Raw genomic sequence first — 16026 nt, forward strand, 5'->3', positions numbered from 1 at the left:
CTGTAAATGCAAAGATTTCACCAAGCATTTCGCTATTAGAAAACTATTATGCAGACATCAGCTTAATTTTGCAGATGATTTGCAACCCCTTGTGTTCAAAGTTGCATTTACATCATCACTGAAGGCTTCCATGAATGACTTCATCTTCATAAATTACTATTATCAATTGATTTGATTATTAGCCACAAACGAATGCAGATTTATTAATCATTCACAAGTGTAATCCTGATTTTCGGAAGCTCTTGTAAATCTGTAAATGTAAAGGTTTCACCAAGCATTTCGCTATTCGAAAAGGATTATGCGGTTCGTATAGGGTGACTGCTTCAGATCTGCAGTTTGACTCATCAGAAAGCACTGGAGTAGGTGGAGTCTGCGGTCTTTAGACCACCACTGCAATGGCCGACAGCCAGCAAAACTGCAGCACAAAAGTCTGGGAGTGAACAGCATCTACTTGAACGTAGTTTTTTCAAGAGTAATTTCAGAATGCATTGTGCATGACAGCCAAGCCTGTGTTCTCCAGAAAGGTGCCGAGAGCATGAATCATTGTGCATAAAGGGCAAGATGTTGAAAGACGTCAGGTGTAACATCTGATGATGTTTTTTTACCTTGCGTGCCTGACTCTGGTATTTGACAGCCTTCTTGGTGTCAGAAACCGCTCTCTCTACATAGTCCACAGAGTGTTCCACGTTGTACTCAATTCTGTCAATCATCTCTCCCTGTGAATGACAAAAAGAGGCACTTCAAACAATCGTCAGCTTTGCAAACACATGCGTTTGCAATCACTGTATCTGTAATGCGTGTATAGTTTGATAGTGCTTAAATGTTTGTTTTTTTGTGTAGCCTGAAGTCAAACCCCTCAAATGGTGATGCTTTAGTGCAGTGTTTCCCAACCCTGTTCCTGAAGGCACACCAACAGTACACATTTTCAACCTCTCCCTAATCAAACTCACCTAAATCAACTCATCAGAACATTATAAAAGACTCCGTAACCTGATTTCTGAGACATCCAAAATATATACTGTTGGTGTGCCTCCAGGAACAGGGTTGGGAAACACTGCCTTAGTGCATCTCCTTTTACCCTTGAGCAAAGGCTCTTAACCCCAGGCTGATCCGTGGGGACTGTCCTTGTATGGCATTCTATAACAATGCCATGTAAACCATTTCCACTGTCCTTGGATGTGGCAATAAATAAATGGCTCTCCTTGAGTTACATTTGAGAGTGTGCATCATGTTTGGGCACAAAGAATTTGACATACAGTTAAAGTCAGAATTATTAGCCATCGTGAATATTTTTTCCTCCAATTTCTATTTAACGGAAAGATTTTTTTTCAGCACATTTCAGCACAAGAAAAACAATTCACTGCAGGGCTAATAATTTTGACTTCAGCTGTATTTGTCAAGTTTATTTGGCCTTTTTGCAGGAATGTTCTTAAATTCTACCAAAAATTTGAAATGTTGCATTGGAAATAAATAATAAATATACATTAACAATACTAATTATTGTAATTTTAAAACATTTTACATAAAACAATTTTAAAACATGTTACTGTTTTTCAAACCACTTGGTTTTACCCATTCATTAGCCAGATATTAATAATTAAAATATTACTAAAGTTTGAATGTTCATTCATTTATTCATTCATTAATTTTCCTTTGGCTTAGTCCCTTTATTCATCAGGGGTCGCCACAGCGGAATGAACTGTATGTTGATGAATTTTGAATTTTGTATGTTCATTTATTATTTTATATATTATAATACATTAAGTATCAGAATAAGTATTTTGTTTTATTCTTACATAAATATGTTACGGTGAGTAACAATAAAATATGATCGCACCAATATTGTCACGTTTAATTTTCACCACAGTTACAAACCAGTTTGTTTATATAATTTGAAATGACCAACCAAAATGGAAAAAATAAATCTTTGACCTATAATAAAATTATAATCACGTAACAAAAAACAAAACAAAAATTTCAATAAAAACTATGCTTATTTATTCATTCATTCATTCATTTTCATTTGGCTTAGTCTCTATTTCAGAGGTCACCACAGTGAAATGAACCGCCAACTATTCCAGCATATGTTTTATGCAGCAGATATCCTTCCAGCTGCAACCCAGTATTGGGAAACACTCATTTACACTCATATACTACGGACAATTTAGTTTATTCAATTCACCTATAGCGCATGTCTTTGGACTGTGGGGTAAACCGGAGCACCCGGAGGAAACCCACACCAACACGGCGAGAACATTCAAACTCCACACAGAAATGCCAACTGGCCCAGCTGGGACTCGAACCAGCGACCTTCTTGCTGTGAGGCAACAGTGCTACCCACTGAGCCACCCTATTCTATTCTATTTAAAATTAAATAATTCCTAATTCCAAACTATTTCAATTCTGTAATATTACATATAATATAAAAAATACAATAACACAGTTTACTATTAGTACACATCTGTCTTTTTACCCCTACGCAAAAACACACACATTAAAGTGGTATTTTCTTCCTGGGTGTCTGTCAGACTTGATCAAGTGAACGTGTAATTTTCTGTGTTGTATTCTCAGTTGTACCTGACTCTCCACCAGCATGGCCATGTCCACAAACATATCGTGCAGCTCACGGATGCTGTTCTCCAACTTGATGATCTCTGTGTGTCGGGTCTCAATCTCATTTAGTGCCTGCTTGGTCATCTGGGAGTCCATTTTGATCTGCCGCACAGAGAAAAAAGTTTTAGTATTTTTAAAACGGCTAAAAAATGTACAAAAACTGAATTTTTTTTAAAACAGTTTTCAAGTGTATTATGAGCTCAGTCAATTTGCATGCACAAGTAATTGACAAAAACAACAACAAAACACCATATATGTTCAGATGCACAGTGTGTCTTTACAAAGTGACATCGCCAACTACTGGCCTGGCATGCAAAGTACAGCATTTTAAGTTGATTTTCCAGACTGAAGTTGTTTTCACAGTGGTCTTGTCTGTATGCGTGACTTTACAAAAATTAGTTTTAAGCACGAACATTGTCGTTAAAGTACCCTCAGTTTGTACAAGGTTGGCAACGATCAAACTTACATCATCAGTGAAGATCGCCAGCTTCCCGCTCTCCAACATGTCTTCCAGCTCCTCATTGGTAGTTGTTCTGCCAGCTAATTAAAGATATTAGGAGAACATGGTGTTAATATCAGGCTTACTGGGTTACTTTGAAAAGCTTTGTGTTTCTGTAGTAGATCAACTGTTGAAATATGGTGCAGTGATATTTTTTGAAGTCCTTAGCGATAAAATGTGCACTGTTTACTCACCCGAACTCATTCATTCATTTATTCATAAATTCATTTTCCTTCGGCTTAGTCCCCTATTTATCAGGGATCACCACAGCGGAATGAACAGTCAACTATTACCGTATATGTTTTACGCAGCTGATGCCATTTCAGCTGCAACCTAGTTCTGGGAAACACCCATACGCACCCATTCACACTCATACTCATGCACTACAGCCAATTTTGTTTACCCTATTCACCTATAGCGCATGTCTTTGGACTGTGGGGGAAACCGGAGCACCCGGAGGAAACCCACAGCAACACGGGGAGAACATGCAAACTCCACGCAGAAATGCCAACTGGTCCAGCCGGGTCTCGAACCAGCAACCTTTTTGCTGTGAGGCGATAGTGCTAACTACTGAGCCACCATGCCACCCAACACAACAGAATTCTGGTAAACCAAACAGTTGATGCAAGCCATTGACTTCAACAGTACTTTATTCCTTCCCCAACAAAACCTTTATAATCCTGACATTAGACATGTCATGAATGTGAAGGAGATTTTATGCATGCTTATAACAACTGTCATAAAGTGTCATTCGCTCAGCTATGACGTTTTAAATGCAAAGATGACATTGCTTGTTATGACAACTTGACATATAAACAAATACATCCCAACCGGTCTTTATCTATGTCATGATAACTTGACCAAGACTACAAAATTTGTCATAAATCTGTAATAAACATGACTGTCATGAAGCATTATAAATATGTAATGAATTTTATAATAGCGTCATTAATATTTTTTACCTCAACTACGGTGATACAAGCTGAAAAATGATTGAAAAAGTGATTGGAAAAATATTCATAACACAAGTATAACGGCCGCATGACTCTCATGTTTATCACAGATTTATGACAAATTATGCTGTCTTGCTATTATTGTCAAATTGTCATGACAGTTATAAAGATTGCTTGTGATATGATGTATTTTATTTTATACAACAGTTCTGTCTGTTTCTCGAGTCTGATTGGCTGATAGATATTGGCTATTACTCCACCCACATAGAGCGACAGTAGATCAATAAACACAACAGTTTGATAAATATTGCAGCTGTTGGACAACATAATGTACTTTTGAGACTTTTGTAGGCGAGAACATAGTTGTTTAGATTGCATCTATACAGTTTATTTATAAGGATTGTATCTATTCAGCACGTTGGCAGCCATCAGCCTGTCATTGAGCAGAGCAAAGATGGTTGATGTTCTTCCACAAGATGGCGACAGAAACCACATAATAAGTGCTTAGGGGCGAAAAACTAAATTTCAATATACAAATTTCAAACTACAGCTGATAAAATCATTACAAAATAGGTAAGTGACATTCTAAGTCAATCTCTCTCTTTTGTATGTTGCAGTGCTATATTTATACCATAGTAATCTGGTAGTGTTTACTTTGCATAGGCTTTTTCTGGGTTAATTTTTGCCATATCTTGATTGCAACAGAGAAATACTGAGAAATCTCTGTAGACTGATGGTATTTCATGCCGCTCAGCCTTATAAACTTAAAATGTGAGCAAAATCACCTGTTTTTCATCACTTCAGACATTACGCTAGAAAATAGCTCTAAAGTGACATTGGAGAATTAGCTATGGTTCTGACATCAGCTGCAGATGTCAATATAGGTGGAAGAAAGTAGTTCCTCGTACAAAATGATTTTGAGACTCTCCGTTTTTGATTTTTTTTAATATACATGATTATGCCGCCAAATTGTTGTCTAAACAAAATATCACACACATAGCAGTGTGATATGGCTGTATATCATCACTGGTGGGACACTAAGGCCCAACGCCCGCCTCCCACCAGTGCCGATATACAGCCATATCGCACTGCTACTCGTCTCATATTGCTCATATGTTAAGTTGTCATAACAAAAAATGTCATTTTTGCATTTAAAATGTCATAACTGAGCCAATGTCACTTAATAAGTTGTCATAAGCAGGCATAAAGTCTCATTCACATTCTTGTAATGATTATAAAGGTTTAATAAAGGTTTCACCCCTTCAAGTAAAGTGTTACCGTCAATGGCTACCAACAACTAATCAACATTTTTCTAAAATATCTTCTTTTGTGTTCAACAACAACAACAACAACAACAAAAAAGAAAGATAAAATACAGTTGGATCAACTTGAGGAGAGTAAATAGTGAGTAAATGTTTATTTCTATTTCTGTATGTTTTGTAATTAGCATGTAAATGCACGTTCCAGAAATGTGGAGGAAGATTCTCAGCTTCTTTTCTTTTTTTGCGTGTGGGTGTGTATGTGCAAGCAGAACTCACTAATTTCCAGTTGTCTCTGAATACGGTCCTTGCAACGGTCCCTGTATTTGGACTGCGTGGTGTTGTACTCTGTCATCACCTCCACAAACTTGCGTGACAGCGTGGAATGCTGTGGGATAAAAGGTGGAGTTGTGGAGGGATTAAGGACGCGAAAATGTAGGATGTGAATAGACATGCTGAAAGTAGGATGTTAGAGAGTCGAAGTCAGAATTATTATCCCTCCTGATTTATTCGCCCCACTATATTTATTTCCCAGAAAATGCTAAGAAGATTTTTTTAAAATACATTTCTAATAATAGTTTTAATAACTAATTTCTTTGCCATGATGACAGTACATAATACTTGACTAGATATTTTTCAAGATACTATATTCAGCTTAAAGTGACATTTAAAGACTTAATAAGGTTAATAATTTTGCAAATCATTGTATAATGATGGTTTGTTCTGTAGTCAATTGAAAAATAAACATTGCTTAAGGGGGCTAATCATTTTGACCTTAAAATTGTTTTATAAAAAAAACAGCTTTTATTCTAGCCAAAATAAAACGAATAAGACTTTCTACAGAAGAAAAAATATTGTGGGAAATACTGTGAAAATTTCCTTGCTCTGTTAAACATCATTTGGGAAATATTTGACAAAGAAAACAATGACAGGAGGGCAAATGATTTTTACATCAACTCTGTATACAGTAATATATATCGTGGTCCACGACTGATCTTTGTGAAATCTGGCCCTTCTTTGCTGCAATTATGTGAGAGATAACAATACTTGTTCTGTTTCGGGACAGCAGATGGCGCTAAGGAGGGTGTTTGACCGAGATGCTCAGTGGGAGGGCAGAGGTCACAGGAAGTGTGTCTGTCTCTGAATACACTGGACAGCCTGAAGGTCAGATTTGTCACTGCTTTGCTGAATATTGCTTCCATTTTAGAGAAGCTAAACATACAAACAAAAGAGCTTGAGTATCCCACTAAACACTTTAAACTGAAAGATTTATAGTCCTCTTATTGTTATTATTCTCTTATTATCTCTCATTATTTTGTATATGCAAAGGATCTAGTAGTTTTTGTTGGAAGTTTAAAGTCAAATTGAGTAGGTTTTATTTTTAGACTGTTTTCATTTGAGTGTTTTTGTGATTTTAGTTAGTTTATGTCTGAATAGATTTATTAAATTTTACATTTTAGTTTCAAGTTGAACTAAGTAGAAATATTCACTAACGATTTTTAAAACATTTTAGTTTTATTGTTTTATTTTCAAGTGATCTAATGAATAATTTTTTATTAAATGTTTAAGTAATACGATAATTTATTAAAATTATAGATATTTAATTTCAATAATTAAATGAATAAATAAAATAAATAAATTTAAAAAATATATAATTTTATTTATATATTTTTATATTTTATTATTTATATCTTAATTTTTGTATTAATTGCTTTATAAATGCTAAATAAAATTTGCTGTAATTTGTAGGCATGTCAATTAATTGTTTCTTCAATGCACTGCGATGCAGATGCGGACAATTCGATAACGGTCAAGTAATAAATCATAACGAGTTATGACCATTTATCTCATATTCACTATGTCATAGTAGAATACTATGGTGAAGGAGGTGAGGGCAAGTAAACAGAATGCTCTAACTACTTAAATAGCAGATAATTGTGCACAATTCACTGCTTGTGAGTTGCTGGACGGTCTTTTATGACACTGAAGAAGCTATTTCACTACTAGGGAGAAAATAAAAGCTGTAAACCTCCATCTCTGCCTCTCTCATTCTCTAACTTTGGACATTTGACTCGCTGGCATGTTCATGAGGTAACTTTTCATCTCCTCTCCTCTGTTAAAGTGATACTTGTGGATCCAGACACAAGTTTGTTTTTAGTGCAAGTTTTCTCCACCGCATCTATCATGGATTACCTGTGATAACTGCACATTATACGTATAGACTGTAACCGTGGCTGTTCTTCTCGCGTTTTAGAGCCAATTGCAGCCCTTTCTGTTGAGCAGGTGAAGACAATGACCAATCATAGGAGTGTAGGAATTCGCTCGACAGCACTCAAAAAACAAGCAGGATAATATTTACATTAGTCTATTTGCTATAAATGCTCATCGTGTTTTCTGTGCATGTATTTGAGTTTTGTCTAAAACATTAGACAAATAGAGGGTTTCTTTGAGCAGGTAAAATTAAAGCTACTGTTCATATATCTGACTGCTGTATTAAAGGACAAAATTGTATTACAAATAATATATAGATCTAATTATTAGATTTTAATAAAAAGAATTCTTGTGTTGTGAAGAAAAAAATCTAATTATGTATGGAAAGCATCGTCAATGCACCGAGATATCGACCACCGTAGGTTCACGCCTCTAGTAATTTGATTATTTTGACTATGTTTGTAACTTGTTGGAAGAAATTTGATTATTTAATTATTTATAACAAACAAATATGTTTGACATTAGTATAAGTACAGCTTATAACACATATATACAATCTAAAAATGATTTAAAATGTGATTATTAATAGGCATGGGCCGGTATGAGATTCTGACAGAATGATAACCTTGGATAAAAATATCACGGTTTCACAGTTTCACGGTATTGTGCTCACTGCTCTAAAATATATTCTTTTTAAATGTCTGGGTAAAAAACAAAAACTTTTTTCCCCTTTGAAAACAATATATTCAATTTTTTGAAAGATTTATGATATTTTGGAGCAGTAAACACATCAGGCTAAATAATTCAAATTAGGGGTGGGCGGTACACCGGTGTCATAGTCATCACCGGTGTAACATTGCGCCACGACATGGATTTTCTAATACCGTCAATACCAAAATAAATCAATTTTGCGCGGCTTGAACGGCTGCATTTACATCAATAATAGCTAATTCTAAATAATAAGGCATTCAATTTTCTTCAAACGTTCAGTTGTGGTATGAATACATGTCCTTATACTACAGGGCTCGAAATTGCAACCATTTTGGTCGCATGAGCGCCTGAAATTTAATCTATGCACCCTCATAATATATTTGGGAGCATTTGTGTGTCTGAATATAATGGTTGTAGTGCAATCTGATTTGATTTTCTCTAAAAACTTGCTGAATCGCTCTACCCTGCTGCTGTATTGGTTCATAGCTGTCAGTCACTCAACGCTTCCCGCTGTCAGATAACAGGGAGCTTTTGTTACTGCAGGAAATGCAAACGGCTGAAGAGTGAAAAGTGCACAGGTTTGCAAACCTCACCTAAAGTTATAATAATAATAATGGCGCAGATGACAGCGATCATGACATGAGGTAAATGTTGATCCGCCAGCTGAGATCAATCGAGTGTTTTCGGAGAAGGTGCCCGAATCTCGATGCGTTGCATTCACCGCGTGTTCAGCGCAAATGTCCGCTAAATATAAAATCTAACACTGTACACATCATCGCCAAAGAAACTCACCTTTACTAAGTTTACACTGAAACTACGGCTCATAACAAAGAGCGGAATTGCGCTGGTGGTCATCGCGAGAATCCTGCTCTGTCTACTCATAAATTGGTGCGGCTGACTCGCCTGCTTTATTCCACCAACCCAGAGAAATGAAGATCAGCTCATAACAAGACTGAGCATTTACAATGACCCAAACCAAAACTTTTAAAGAGTGATAGAAGTGAGACTTTCTTTTGTCCGTTCTTCCTTGAGATGTATATTATTTTGCTATTGAAAGTAATACCATGATATTATACCGTCACCGTTCAAAAGATGAAAAATACCATGATATTAATTTTAGGTCATATCGCCCACCCCTAATTCAAATGAATCATTGACTTCTGCTGTCTTCATTTATTTCAAAAACACTGATTTCTTGACAATTTAAAACAGCATCTTTGGATATTTTTTCTGCTGGAGATACTGTTGTCCTAGAAAACAAAATAAAAAGTAAATAAAAAATCTTACACATACCTTAGGAACGGTATTACAGAAAATGTTGACTGGTTTTAAAACATTGACTTTTCCAAACCGCGGTATAACTTGAACACAATTATCATCCCATGCCTAATTATTAATTGGATGTAGAATAAACTAAAGGGAAAAAGAAGGTTAAGTAATGAAAGCAAAACTAAGCTGACAATCCTAAACTCCCGTTGTTGAATTTTTGACTCTTTTGGGATTTAAGTTCAGTATTCACACTACTATTTGACTGAACAGAATTACTAGCAATCTTTGTCATTAGGAGAATAGAGATCATACAACTTAGCTTAGTTGCTCATGATTGTTTTTCATACCTGTGTCTTGCGGATCCGCAAATCTGCAGATGATCTGTTCAACCCTTCCTCTTGCTCGATACTTTGTTCGATTGCTGCACAACACAGAAACAAAACGCATGTAATTCATTGTTCTAGTAAAATAGGTCTGCGGTAAGTCCATACACTGCACTGCATACACACACAAAGATTGACATTTCACATAGCAGCTGTCCAAACCTGGTTACCAGGTTACAACAGTTACTGAGGTGCCACAGCATCCACAACACCATCAAATGCACCGATGACACTGACGTAATTGGCAGACTGAGCTGTTACAATGAAAGTGCATGCACTAGGTGTCAGACAAAGTGCTCCCAGAGTAATAACAAGTCCCTTAATCTCTGAAGGACAATAGATCTCACTGTCCACTTCAGCAGACAATGGGATTCAGTTCTGATGGAGCCGAGTGCACCATGTGTTGCTGATGAAGTTGCTATCAGAAGGACCATCACTGTGGCTTATTTTAATGGAGTTTTAAAGAACAGCAATAAATGGGTAACATTATTAGAATAATGGTCCATTTGTTAATGCATTTACTAACATTACGTATGAATAATATTGTAAAGCATTTATTAATCATAGTTTAACATTTACTAATGCATTATTAACATCCAAAGTTGTGCTTGTTAACATTAGATAATGTACCGTGAGTTAACATGAACTAACATAACTTCAATAACGTTAACTATCGATAACAAAGATCAATAAATACTGTAATAAATGTATTACTAATTGTTTAGTAAATACTTTGACTAACAGACCTTTATTTTAAAGTGTTACCACAAATGTTTTAAAGTTTTTATTTCTTTATCAAGGTTGTAGGGTTGTCCATCGATTAATAATCTTATTTACTTTATATTAAATGCATATGAAAGAAATTGCTCCAAAAAATAGTTTGTCATTGTTTTAAAGTTGACCTCCTATGCCTCGTTTTACAAGATTTAAAATAAGTGTCTCATGTATCTAGAGTGTGTATGTGAAGATTCAGCTCAAAATACTCCACTAATTATTTTTTATAACTCTTTGAAACTGCTCATTCTAAGCTTTGATCCAAATTGTGACATTTTTGGTGACTGTCTCTTTTAATTCAAATGAGATTGTTTTTTTTTTTAAAGAGGGTGGAGCTACAAACACCTATGTGTCAGCATAGCGGCAGAGTCAAAACAGGACTAAAGTTTTCTGTGTGAAAAACTGAGTGTGTTGCTTCCACACTAGCAAGTTTTAAGATGTTTAAATGGAGTTTTAAGATGTTTTAAGATCGCATTGTTAGATTCTTGATCATTCTAATGTTTATATTTTATTATTTTTCTATGTTGAATGCTTGTATTTTACTGCATATTTGATTTTTTTTTCTGTTGTTGTTGCGCTTTGGGTTTTCAAAAAGCACATTATAAATAAAATGTATATTTATTTATTTATTTATTTATTTATTTATTTATTTATTTATTTATTTATTTTTTAAATGTCAAAAGAAGTTTCTCAGAAAAAAGTAGTCTGTGGAGACTCCAGCGTTCATCTGTGCATCCTAACACTCCATTAATTATAATGATCTTTAATCGCACACATTATCTTCAACAGGTACGGTGTGAAAACTTTAATGGTGGATGGCTGCTTCTCACTCAGAGCTGTTTATGCTAATGAGGGAGAGATAGTCACTAATGGGCGGGGCTTTCCTCCTCTGATGGTACTTTCAAAGGGAGAATGTCAATCAAAGTGTTTCTGCAGACTGTTTTTATCAAGTGTGTTCATAAAAAATTAAATCAATACATTTTTACCATTAGAAGCTGGATATAGTCACACACTTTTGCCACATAACTGTGTTTAAACCCCTTATAAAAGTAATTTTTACATAATAGGTCCCCTTTAAAACGATAGCTCACTCTAAAAATGAAATTCCTGTTATCATTTACTAACTAAAAGCAGCTGCCATTCATATCCATAGTATTTTTTGCTCCTACTATGGATGTCAAAGGCTGATGGTTTTCAATATTCTTTTATATATCTTGTTTTGTGTTCAACGGGTTAAAGAAATGCATCATGTTAAAGACTTGATAGATAGACCATTTATTGCAGATCCAATTTTTATAAATATGTAAATATAAAAAATATTCATATCAACAACTCATTGAATCATTGGTTCATTTGTGTAAAACAGTTTCGTTCAGAAAGGAAAAATTAGCAGTGTATTGATTAGAGATACATGTTGATGTGGCTTTACTGCTAATATTGTAGGTTATATGTCTGGCCAAACTGTTTGTTTAAAATAAATATCACATTTGCACTTGTGCCATTCGGGACAAAAACAGTCCTCGTGTGATATTAAACTCATCGCTCATGTAATATTGCTTAACTCTTTTGTAATACAAATACAAGACGAAAACTCGCATGGGGCATTTCTGCCTCAATATCCAGAATTGTAGGGACATATAATGACATTCTATACACTGTAAAAAATTATATGACAAAATGTTTTTATGCTACTTTAACCTATTTTAATAAGTTAATCAGGTTTCAACTATTTTTTGGGTTTTACTATAATATAATATTTTTTAGTCAGTTTGACTAATGTAATTAACTCTGACTCTGGATGACTCTGAAATTTCATGTGATTCAACTAAACAATTTAAGGCAGTAAGATTTTTTATAGCATATGTTAAATCATACAGTGATAGATGATCTCAGTATATTATTGATCAAATAATTTCTTTGATATGTTTTGTGTAACCCACCGGTCCTACTGCATCCAACCTGGTCTGAGCTGGGATCGAACTGGCGATTCTTTGCATGGCTCTAACAAGGAGACTAAAGACCATGGCCTCTAGCGTCTGTCACTAGAGCATCTTTAGTGATCAGAGGGGTGGGTTTTACCTGCATAGCACTTTGCTAGCTGGCCTCCATCACACTTATCCCCCTAAACCTCACTCCCATCCCGGACGAGCCCCCACATGTAACCCACCTGTCCTACTGCACCCAACCCGGTCTGAGCTGGGATCAAACTGGCAATTCTTTGCATGGGAGTCAGTTGCTCTAACAAGGAGGCTAAAGACCATGGCCTCTAGCGTCTGTCGCTAGAGCACCTTTAGAGGTCAGAGGAGTGAGGTTTACCTGCACAGCACTTCACTAGCTGGCCTCCGTTAAGGATAGTCAAATTCTACAATAAACTCATGTAAATGTATACAATTTGAATAATTTGTGTTGCCAACAATTCTTGTAATTAATTCATTTTCTGGCAGTTTTCAAAGAGATTAGTCAAATGGCATTTATAGTTCAGGCTAATAAAATCAATTAAAGTAAATTATGCTGATTTGAGTCATATTATACAAGTCATCATGTTGGTCAAAATCATTTCACATTAAGATATGTACTAAATTTCTTTCCTTAAGTATATCAAAACTTTATTATTGATTATTAATGTGCATTGCACTTCATTTAGACAGATTTAAAGCTCCCTCGAGGGTCCTTTATTTGATGCTTGACGTAATCTCAACTGAAACAAGAGGGCGAGACATCAAGTAGCTCCTCCCCTTTTTAAAACACAGCCAATAGGGTTTTGTTTTTCTCACAGCTTTGCCAGTGAGAGTGGTTGAGCTCAAGTGCGTCAAATGAAATGCAAATTAGAAGCTTCTTGAAAGGGGGCGGGGCATGTCAGACACTAGAGAGCATTTGATTGGACACAAGATTTGATGAGAAACTGAATTATGAGGTGACGTGAGAAAAAATATTGATTCATTTAGAAGTGACAAACTGGCAGACATTGATTTATATCAGGTTTATATCTTCTGAATGCAAATGTTGGCACTTTTTTGGAGCGCACTAAATCATATATTTTCCTTAATCTAGATTACCGATACTAACAAATAAAAAACATTATTTTAATTTCACAGGACACTTAAAGGCCATGTAATGTGCTCATTGAATAAGTTACTGAAAAATATTTATCTCGTTCTTCCAGCTTTGTCTTTGAGTGATTTCATATGGTGAACACTTCATATGAAATTAGTCAAACCCCCGACTTGTTCATAATTTTCTATTGCTCAACTCCCTTCACCTCAGGTGGCTGCCATTTGAATCAAAGATTGCATCTAAATGAGCTTTGCCTACGTGATGATGAGGGTTTCGGGAGCTTTTATAGAACTCGACTTCATGTGTACTTGCAAATAGTCACTCATTTTCCCCCCACACTAAATGTAGAATCAAAGAAATATACAAATATATTCCCCCTCTCAAACTGATCTCAGATCTGTTTCGATGTTTATACAGAGAGAGCTGGCTATTGGGTCTTAATCAGGGTGCGAATCACAGGGGGGTTTGAGGAGATTGACCCCCCCTAATTAATGCTTGATCCTAGTGAAAGACATCAAAACAAGATGTATGGGGGGTCATTCCTTTAATAAAGAGAAATAGTTTTCTCTCATCTGTATCTTAAATAATAATATTAATAATTAAAATAATAGATGATATAAATATACATTTGACCACCCCTATAACTGTTCATACCATTATTGGGGTTCATGCATAATCACGCCAATCAGTCTAGGCAATAATCATTCAACAGTCTGAAACCGACAGATCTAGAGCACTGATAGACATTGTAAGTGTTCACAAGACACTTTTCTTGTGAAATAGCTGTTTGTATTTACATATAGCCTAAAAGTAAAGTCATAGTTGATGACGTTTGTATAGTTTTACTCTACAGTAGCCTCTGAAATAGATATGTATGTCAGAATACCCTAAATATCCCTCAAAACACTCAACTTAAATACATTTTATTAATAAATTATATAATAAATTTGATCACTGAAGCATGTATTAAACTAACATTACCAAAATTACCAATTTACCAATGTATAATTCTCACCCTGTTCTTAATGCTTTACATAAACTTGTGCAAGTCAAAATGAACATAAAGATCCACTAGTGGTTTTCCAAAACAATTATTTTAAAAAAACAATATAATTTTTAAAATGGTGGTAAAATAAAGATTTCTTTTTATACCTTTTAATTTAGAGCGCACTTTATTGGCTGTCTTCTTAATGTCAGCTGTGAGGTCCTCCAACTCCTGCTTAGTCTCTGCAGAACAAAAACACAAGCAAATACAAATGAGAAAATGCTTCAGTGCATAACATTTTCAGTGTTATTGAAGGCAGGTTGTGGATTATATAGGGTAAAATGTAGGGATGTTCCAATCAGGATTTTTGCAGCTGATACAGAGTACTGATACCTTGTCATGGTGATTGGTCGATACCGAGTACTGTTTCGGATGCTTCAGGCTTAACATAACTGTACGATTGCATAAAGCACCTTTTCTATATAAGTATGATACTTAGGTGGAGCTTCTCCTAACCTAAGAGAACCTAAATTACGGATGTTGCATATAGTCCCTTAAACATGTCTCTTATAACCATTTAGTGTGGACAGTTCATCATGATCAGAAGCAGCTTTATATAAAATAATACATAAAACAGATCAAGTAGTTTTGTAAGATGCAACACCTATAAATCCACTACTTCTTTACTTAAATGAAATGGGTCTATTCTGCTTATTGCAAGTTTTTCAGTAAATTTTAAGCATTTTTATTTCTTTAATATTTCCAGCCAGGTTTTAGTGAACTTGCAATATTGTGAAAAACATCCAACTTCATCATAAGCAATCAGTTCATGAGATTGGACAGATCAGTGAGTACCGATCGAGTCATGAAATGTGATTATCGGCCGATACAGATCTTCAGCCGTTAGATCAAAGCATCATAAAAGTCATAGATTGATAGATGGATAGATGGAAAGATAGATAAATGATGAATGGATGGATGGTTAAATAATAGATAGATAGATAGATAGATAGATAGATAGATGGATGGATGGATGGATGGATGGATGGATGGATGGATGGATGAATGATAGATAGATTGATTGATAAATAATGGATGGATGGATAAATGATGGATAGATAGATAGATAGATAGATAGATAGATAGATAGATAGATAGATAGATAGATAGATAGATAGATAGATAGATAGATAGATAGATAGATAGATAGATAGATAGTAAAACGCATAGATAGATAGATAGTAAAACGGATAGATAGTAAAATAGATAGATAGATAGATAGATAGATAGATAGATAGATAGATAGATAGATAGA

The 16026-nt window shown here is 35.0% G+C and overlaps 1 protein-coding gene across 1 annotated transcript in view; it reads right to left on the reverse strand.

Annotated features, from left to right (window-relative positions):
• stx1b (syntaxin 1B) overlaps window positions 1-16026 on the reverse strand; it is a 45567-nt gene that overhangs the window by 9469 nt on the left and 20072 nt on the right. Inside the window, exons 3-8 of the mRNA XM_056480214.1 lie at window positions 14879-14953; window positions 9863-9936; window positions 5604-5712; window positions 3080-3153; window positions 2578-2715; window positions 606-716 (exon numbers count right to left, since the gene is read on the reverse strand). Of these exons, the coding sequence (XP_056336189.1) occupies window positions 606-716; window positions 2578-2715; window positions 3080-3153; window positions 5604-5712; window positions 9863-9936; window positions 14879-14953 (581 nt within the window). The remainder of the gene's footprint in view (window positions 1-605; window positions 717-2577; window positions 2716-3079; window positions 3154-5603; window positions 5713-9862; window positions 9937-14878; window positions 14954-16026) is intronic.

This window comes from Danio aesculapii, chromosome 19 (genome assembly GCF_903798145.1).
Source record: "Danio aesculapii chromosome 19, fDanAes4.1, whole genome shotgun sequence".
Taxonomy (NCBI): domain Eukaryota; kingdom Metazoa; phylum Chordata; class Actinopteri; order Cypriniformes; family Danionidae; genus Danio; species Danio aesculapii.